General features: G+C 45.0%; 1 protein-coding gene across 1 annotated transcript; it reads right to left on the bottom strand.

Annotated features, from left to right (window-relative positions):
- Positions 1-7255: 7255 nt before the first annotated feature.
- On the bottom strand, positions 7256-8772 carry LOC133461108 (ladderlectin-like). Its single transcript, XM_061741887.1, has one exon. It carries the CDS (start codon positions 8727-8729, stop codon positions 8214-8216), a length of 516 nt encoding a protein of 171 aa, XP_061597871.1. The 5' UTR covers positions 8730-8772; the 3' UTR covers positions 7256-8213.
- Positions 8773-9068: the final 296 nt, after the last annotated feature.

Below are 9068 nucleotides of genomic sequence, written 5' to 3'. Positions count from 1 at the left end.
TCAGCGCTTAACCAGGATTACAGACAGTTAAAAGTTTGGATAAATACAAAGGTGCGTGAGAGCGTTAAAAAGGAAGATCTAAAGTTTAAAATCAATTGTATAAAGGACGGGAAGCCAATGAAGGGAGTTAAGAACAGGAGTGATGTGCACGTGTCTGTTAGTGTTGGTTAAAAGACGTGCAGCAGCATTTTGCACAAGTTGAAGGCGATAAAGAGAAGACTGGGAGACTCCTACATAAAGTGCGTTGGAATAGTCCAAGTGTGAGCTAATTCAAAATCAGAATCATCTTTATTGGCCAGGTTCGAACATTGTCCAACAAGGAATTTGACTCCGGTAATTTCGCTCTTTAGGCAGTAAATAAACAAATAAACAAATGTGGTATTTCTTGACATATATACAGAATAAACATCTAAGGTGCAGCAGTTTGAGGTAGAGAAAAAAGGACAGCTCTGAATAAAATAACCTATTTACAATTATACAAAACAAGTTATACAAAAAATGATACAAAAGAAATACAAAAAGTGAGAGGTGCAGCAGAGTGAGGCAGATTAATTATGGCATGGACGGCCTTCTCCTGGTCATGTCAACTTAAAAACATTTTAATTTTGGCCAGGAGACCCAACTGAAAAAAACTGGTCCTCACCACATTGTTGATTTGTTTGTCAAAGTTCAAACGACTCTCAAAGGTCACTCCCAGATTTCTGACGGTTGAACTGATCTTTGAAGTCAAAGTGCCGAGGCCAGCCGTCACATTATCCTCAAACACAATACACTCAGTTTTGTTGTCATTTAAATGAAGAAAATTCTGGGTCAACCACTGATTAAAGGATCTGTATGTAAGAGCAATAATGAAACGAAACATAAAATAACCCCGATATGTCAACAGACATTTAAAAATCATGTTCATTTCAAATACTTATGTCACTGACAACAGCACTCAAGCCAGGATATTCCCGTTTAAAAAGGAGTTGCAGCCCTCAACTGATGTTTATGTTGTCATTTTTTGTTTTGGCCTGAAGCTCCACCCTCCACCTATCTCCCAATCACCAAGTCAGTATTGTTTCTGAAGCTCCACCCTCCACCTATCTCCCAATCACCAAGTCAGTATTGTTTCTGAAGCTCCACCCTCCACCTATCTCCCAATCACCAAGTCAGTATTGTTTCTGAAGCTCCACCCTCCACCTATCTCCCAATCACCAAGTCAGTATTGTTTCTGAAGCTCCACCCTCCACCTATCTCCCAATCACCAAGTCAGTATTGTTTCGGCATCCGGGTTGCCAGCTCGGCTCTAATTATGGCAGCCATGGCAGCCTATGTTCCTGCTGCATTCTGCAGCCTACCTGGCAACCTCTGGTCGGGGGGAGGAGGGGGAGGGTACACGCCGCTCAACAGTATTTTGAAAGTGACTGCAGTACCAGTTTTGGCCGTTTCTTACAGACGGCTCCTTTAACTTCAGCAATACATCTGGACAAAGAACATTGAGCACCATTTGGCTTCACTGGCAGACAGATTTGTAGATCATCAGCATAACAGTGAAAGGGAAGATTATGCCTGGCTATAATTGACCCAAGTGCTAACATGTACAATGAGAATAGGATAGGGCCAAGGGTAGATCCTTGTGGGACTCCGCATGAGAGAGGAGCACTGGAAGAGGACAGGTCACCAACTATGACGGAGAAGGTTCTACTGGATAAGTAACCCTGCGTTCACACTGAAAGCGTCACGGGCGTCATAGGCAGCCGGCTGCCATTCATTTTCTATGAAAACGCGCGTCAAGAGGCAGCGGGAGCAGCAAGAGAAGCAGAGGCAGCGGAGGCATTGGGAGCAGGCGGAGCAGAGCGTCAATTTGAAGTTGAAAGATCTTAACTTTATGCAAATGAGCAGCGGCGCTGCCGAGGCAGCGTCCAATCACAGACCAGGATTCCCGAAGCGAGAAGCCTCAATGCAGATTTTACTTTCATGTAAACACAAACGTACACTCATTCACATGCGTACATGAGCATAGCTAACAAACTTATTTGATCAGGAATTAATATATTTCATCCAGCAAACTGACATTTTTGCTGATTTGACTGCCGTTTTTACCTGAACTGATCATGTGAAACACGTAACTGATGGTTGAGGAGCTGGATGGTCTGAACGATTTTAATTGCTACATCGATCCAACGCAAAATAATGAAAAACCATGCCTATTAATCACAAAACACAGTTTAAACATTATGACCAAATCCGCTCCGACCCGGTGTGTCAGTGTTCACCGCAGACAGACTGCAGCTTCACCGGGATCAACGACTCGCTGACGGTTGGTGCTGATCCGTGGACCAAACTTGTTAAAGAGAGCATCAAAGTCACTCTTATCTATGCGGAAATAACGCTAAAATATAAAGAAGGCTTCTGTAGTGTTCTCATAATAAAAGTAGCCTATCGCGAGATTAGACTAGTGACACACGCAAGATTTATAACGGACTACAGTGTTAGAGAGACAACTACAATGAACCTGTATGTGTACCGAGTGGAATGTGTTTATTAAAGCTCAACAAAACGGATATTACTTTCGTGTGTGTGATCCCTAACACACCACAGCTCCCCAAAGTGTGATCTATGGTAAAATAGGAAACTAAAATATAGATACTGTATGTGTAGACTGTTCCCACTTCTGCAGCGCAGCTTTAGCCCCGCCCACTGCAGGCGTCGACAGTGGATGCTGCTTTCAGTGTGAAGGCACCAAGCAGCGCGATGCTGGCATCAGGAGATTTTTGACGCTTTCAGTTTGAATGCAGGGTTAGACGTAAACCATTTCAATGCAGGGTTGTGGATACCAACATAATCGCTTAGACGAGACAGGAGGACTGCGTGGTCCACTGTGTCAAAGGCTGCTGTCATATCAAGCAGGACTAAAACAACAGGACGCTTGACATCCACAGACAGAGCGATGTCGTTGTGCACCTTTAACACTGCAGACTCTGTGTCCCGAGACCTAAACCCAGATTGGAACTTCTCAAAAACAGAGTTATTCTCAAGAAAGGACTGTAATTGTATAAAAACAACTTTTTCTAAACCCTTAGAAAGAAAGGGCAGATTGGAAACAGGTCTAAAATTTGATAACACTGCAGGGTCAAGATTAGGGTTTTTAAGAAGCAGCTTGACCACAGCATGTTGAAAGGCAGCTGGGACAGTACGTAATCTAAGGCAGGAGTTAATAAAAACCAGCAGACTGGACCCCACAGTTTTAAAAACCATTTTCAGCAGTTTGGCAGGGACAAATCCAATGGGCAATTTGTGGGTTTAAGAGATTTCACTACCACACAAAGAGAAGAGAGGGAAACCAGTTCAAACTGGTCAAACACAGCAGAATGATCTGGGGTAACAAACAAGTCCTTATACAACAACATAACAACATTCTCACTGGTGACAGGTTAACAACCACGTTAATTGTATTAAATAACACCTTGGGACAATGATTGCTGCAAGAAATAATATTAGAGAGGTACTGAGATTTTTCTTCATGTACAGCCCTTTGATAATCAGTTAGACCGTCCCGTAATATTTCTAGAGAAATAGAAACACACACAAAAATCATTTCCTTGTTTTTGCAACAATCCCTGAGATTCTCGTTCGTGATGACGTCCCTCCTCTATAAGGATAATTAAAGAAGTTAACTTTCAGACAGAATGTTTGGTGTATCGGTGGATTAGTGGTTAGCACTGTTGCCTCACAACAAGAAGGTTCCTGGTTTTCCCTCTGGGTACCACAACCCATATAATCATAATTACAAATCTATTCAGAGATAATTAACTTAGGTAGAGGAACCTTATGAATTACTCTCTCAAGAAATGTGTTTTTTTTTTCTTACCTTAAGAAATGCTGGGATGTCCGCAGTGAGAGTGCAAAGGTCTTCCGTGGCTGGTCCTCCTACTCACTCTGTGGGTCAGGAACAGAGATCTCTGTCTTCTATATGATCAATAACTGTTCTGCACAGGTTCTGGATGAATCTCATGAAAAAATATGTACATATTTGTCGGCAGCCTTTTTTCAAAGAGAGAAAATACATCCATAACGGTCACTGAAATAACTTAAAACTGACAAATAAGAAGTAATAAGAAATAACTTGTTCAAAACAAACATGAAAATCAGACATTGTTTTTGAATCGTAGTTCAACAGAATCAGTAAAAAGGTGGACTGATTATTATTGAGTGTATGATGGAAATCTGTTATTTCATAATTATTTACCCTGTTATTCTGCTTCACTTACGAGTTCAGTGTGACTACATTCAGTTATTTTTAGAACAAAAAAACTATGCAGCTTCAAGGATTTGTTACAAGAACCATATATTTTGTCTAAAGCATTTTGCTCTGCTCTGGTAAACGTACTATTGATTATTTGGTCTCTTTCCTTCATCAATCTCTTGAGATGTATGTTATTAAAATTCTAGCCATTATTCTAGCCATTATTAAAAGTCTATAGCCCAAAGTATAAAGCCCAAAACGGCTTAGCTCCGCAGTATTTACAAGATTTGATAGTGCCTTATATTCCTGGCCGAGCTCTCCGCTCCCAGGGTGCAGGTTTACTCGTAGTTCCTAGAGTATCCAAATGTAGATTTGGAGGGCGGGCGTTCTGCTATCAGGCACCATTGTCAAGGTTGACATTCCCCCAGCCAGTTTGCCTTCAGTTTCTGTCTTGCCCCGCCTGTGTCCCATCTGCCCTGATTGTGTCTGCACCTGTGTCTCGTCATGTCTCGTTATCCCCTCAGTATATCTTGTCTTGTCATTCCTTTGTGCCCGGTCGGTCTGTACTGTTTCCTCCTCCATGTCTCCTCGTAGTTTTTTGATCCCTGTTAGTTTTGTGTTTTTTCATCCTGCTCTGCAGCGCCTTGTTTTTTCCCCTTTTTGTGGAATAAATCCTTTTGTTTTGAGAACTCCTGCCTCCAGCCTCCCTCTGTCTCCTGCACTTGGGTCCTAAATAACCAAACCATGACAGAACGGACCGACCAGGTGGACCCAGCGGGAGACTACCTCACCATGTTGAACTTCCTCTGCCGTGAAGCGGGTAAAGACGTGCGCTGGGCCGAGGAGGAGTATTGTGACCTCTTTTGGGGAACACGCCTGGCTCTGGGTGGGCCCAGGAGCCTGCAGAGGCAACGGCGACGGCGTCAGCCCCAGCCTGTTCTGGCTCCAGCTCCTGCACCTGTCCCAGTTCCTGTGGTGGTCCCAGACGCATCAGCCCCTCCTCCGGTGATGGTTCCGGACCCCCCTCAGCCGGCTCCGAGGACCCGTGTCCCCCCCCAGCCGGCTCCGAGGACTCGTGTCCCCCCCCAGCCGGCTCCGAGGACTCGTGTCCCCCCCCCAGCCGGCTCCGAGGACTCGTGTCCCCCCCCCAGCCGGCTCCGAGGACTCGTGTCCCCCCCCCAGCTGGCTCCGAGGACTCGTGTCCCCCCCCAGCCGGCTCCGAGGACTCGTGTCCCCCCCCCAGCCGGCTCCGAGGACTCGTGTCCCCCCCCAGCCCGCCCTGGATGTGGCCTCTGGGGACATCTGGGATCTGTCCCTTGAGGGGGGGCCGGCGCCCCTCGAGGGGGGGCCAGCGCCACAGACCCAGGCACCCCCACAGCCGGCGCCCCGGACCCGCGTACCCCCGCAGCCGGCGCCCCGGACCCGGGTACCCCCGCAGCCGGCGCCTCGGACCCGGGTACCCCCGCAACCATATCAAGTTCCTGAGCCATGTCAAGAGCCATGTCAAGTCCCCCAGCCTCCAGTTTGCCTTCAGTTTCTGTCTTGCCCCGCCTGTGTCCCATCTGCCCTGATTGTGTCTGCACCTGTGTCTCGTCATGTCTCGTTATCCCCTCAGTATATCTTGTCTTGTCATTCCTTTGTGCCCGGTCGGTCCGTACTGTTTCCTCCTCCATGTCTCCTCGTAGTTTTTTGATCCCTGTTAGTTTTGTGTTTTTTCATCCTGCTCTGCAGCGCCTTGTTTTTTTCCCCTTTTTGTGGAATAAATCCTTTTGTTTTGAGGCCTCCAGCCTCCCTCTGTCTCCTGCACTTGGGTCCTAAATAACCAAACCATTACTTTGGAACCAACTTCCAATCTGGGTTAAGGAGGCTGACACCACCTCCACCTTTAAAACTAAACTTAAAACCTTTCTGTTTAGTAAACCTCTAGTTAGTGTTTAGTAAACCTCTAGCTGGTGTTGGTAAATCTCTAGGTAGTGTAAACTCTAGTGTTTTAGAGTCAGTAGTCATAGTTACAGCTATAGAACAAGACTATAATAATTTAGTCTCAAATATAGCTTCGCGGTAGATATGCTGCTATAGGCTTATGCTGCAGGGGGGCACCGACATGATCCGCTGAGCGGTGCCTCTCACCCTTCTTCTCCTCTCCTTTTCCCTGCCTCTCTTCTCCATTACCATTTTTATCTATTATAAATATCTCATAGCTATCATTTTTGTCCATCGTACCTGTAGTTTCTTGAGCCGGCCCCCCTTTTCTTTGTTTTTCTCTTTTCTGCATGTTTGCAGGCTGGAGCCTTGGGAGCTGCGTTCTGGCCTGTGTTCCTGGCCCCCCTCCCCCCATCCCCGGTCATCCCGTTGCTGCTTCCACCTGCCTACGTGGATGTCTGCTGTTGCTGCTTCTGCCTGCCTGCACCCCCCCCCCCCCCACCTCTGGTCATCCCGCTGCTGCTTCCACCTGCCTGCTGTGTGCTGCTGACGTCCCCGACCCCCCCAGTCTGGCCTTCGGCAGGAGGGCCCCCCCTTATGAGCCTGGTCCTGCTCAAGGTTTCTTCCCTCCTAAAGGGGAGTTTTTCCTTGCCACTGTTTGGCTTAAGGCTTTTCTCCCACTAGGGGAGTTTTTACCTGCCATTGTTTATATAATAATTGCTCGGGGGTTTATGTTTATGTTCATGTTCTGGATCTCTGGAAAGCGTCTAGAGACAGCATCTGTTGTATTAGACGCTATATAAATAAAATTGAATTGAATTGAAAAGTCTAGCCATTGCCCCGTCTTTATTTCTTAAGTGTCATCATTTCAGTCTTCAGACATTAAACTTTTAAACTTTATTTATTTGTATAGCACCAACTCATGCAGTGTAAATGCAACTCATGGTGCTTTACATACAAAAATAAAATAACAATCAAAAGTACAATTTAAAACATCCCATACGACCCCACCCCCCACCCCCCACGCATACACACACCCTCACTCACACTCATACACATGTGCATACACTCACACACTCACACGCCCACACACACACACACACAATAAGTGGACTTGTGACATGGCTTAGCACTAACGATCCAGGTGAGGAAAACACTACCTATGGGTGGCCGTCCACACCGAGAGGCTCCACCGGCCATGACCACAAGGAGCATCGCCACAGAGACCCCCCCAACCCGGACAGACCAGGACAGACCCCACACAGAAGGTGGAGTCCCACCCCCAGCTACCCAGGCCTGAGGTACCTGATGGTTCAAAGGTTCCCGCAGAGGTATATATTGATATATTGATTGATATTGATATATATTCATTCCACAACACAGTGTATTATTAATTTCCATTTATTATAAGATAACAATCCAGTGGAAGTAAATATTAAAAAATGAAGAAAATTGAATAAATAGTATTTTTATTCTTACATTTGTGGTGATGGATGTATACAAGTAAAACTAGGGGGTCCTGTTTTTTTTTTTTTTAACTTTCCTGAAAATTTGCATAAATTGCACGTGAAGCGCATTCCTCTGCACTCGTAGAAGGAAATGACCAGAGTGGAGCGATCTGAAATATATCAGCTCTCCATAGATAACCAGCTTGTGGCATCAGCACAAAAGCTTGGGTGCTTCTGATTGGCTTTTTATTTTTCTTTGTCTCGTTTTACCCTGAAGTCCCTGGCACAGGGGGAAAATGCCATATCAGACTGTAAACCTGAGATTAGTCAGGCCGTAAAGATCATTCAACTTAAGCATTTCAATCATTTATTGAGAAAAAAAGATGGAAAATCATCCAGATCTTTTTTTTTCTTTACACATTTTACAAAAGACTTTTTATTTATTGGAATGAAGAGTAAAATTCTGAGAAAATTCAAGCTCTATTTCCTTTATCCTGAAGAATGTAATCGGATGATTGTCTTTTCATAGACTTTTCAATATTTGTGATGATTGCACCAATTTAAATGATCATTATCCAAAATGAATCAAATGTAATTGATCAACACATCTTAATCTACGGATTGATTTCAGACACAACTTCTGAAACAATAGAACAATGTTGACGTGTTGCACAAACAAAAGCAAATTCTCCTGAACAGTTTATATCGTTCCAGTTTTTGGGTGTTCCCCAGTTGGTGTGAACACACTCCTCGTTTCCTCCTGAGTTGTTTGGCTCTCCTGAGTTCCAGTTGCTGAAGCTGAGTTTGGATCCATCAGACCAGAACCATGCTCCATCCTGCTGAGCGTCAGTGAGTCCGATCCAGGTGGGCTTCTCAGAAGGATCAAAGTTTCTGATCAGCAATTTGACAAAGTTCTCTTCGTCCTGACTGTGGATGGACACCAGGTTGGCTCCTTGTGACAAACAGTGATCCTCTGCATTGGCCCAGGTCATCGGTGTGGCGACGTATTTGAAGCAGCGGTTGTTGAAGCTGAACATAAACATGGGGCAGCCGCCTCGAAATAGTGTTTCTTCCTGATGTGATGCAGGCACACCACTCAGAGCCAGACTCAGCAAGAGGAGGAACCACATTGTGAAGATTCAGAGGTCCAACAACTGTAAGGAGGTGGATGCAGCAGTGGATGTCTGAAGAGACAGATGACTGGATGTGTTCTTTTATACCCCTTACAACAGGCGTTTCCGCTGCTTATTTGATATCATTGGTCAGCTTCAGTCGGCAAAAACTTTTAAGATTACACAATCGTACCAGAATATCAACATATGCAAACAAAGATAACCATCTTGTGTGGGGATGTCACATGAAAAAACTGTTTTTTATTTGATTTAAGTGAAAGTGGAGCATTGGAAAAACCAGTGACAGGAAATAAGTGAGATGAGCATTTTGAAGAATTGAACTACACAAAGCAACAT

This window comes from Cololabis saira, chromosome 15, assembly GCF_033807715.1.
Source record: "Cololabis saira isolate AMF1-May2022 chromosome 15, fColSai1.1, whole genome shotgun sequence".
Lineage (NCBI taxonomy): Eukaryota > Metazoa > Chordata > Actinopteri > Beloniformes > Belonidae > Cololabis > Cololabis saira.
This window is presented reverse-complemented; position numbering and strand designations above follow the sequence as displayed.

Bases quoted from the DNA above. Each gene is read 5' to 3' on its own strand.
- LOC133461108 (XM_061741887.1), bottom strand. From the start codon at position 8,729: ATGTGGTTCCTCCTCTTGCTGAGTCTGGCTCTGAGTGGTGTGCCTGCA.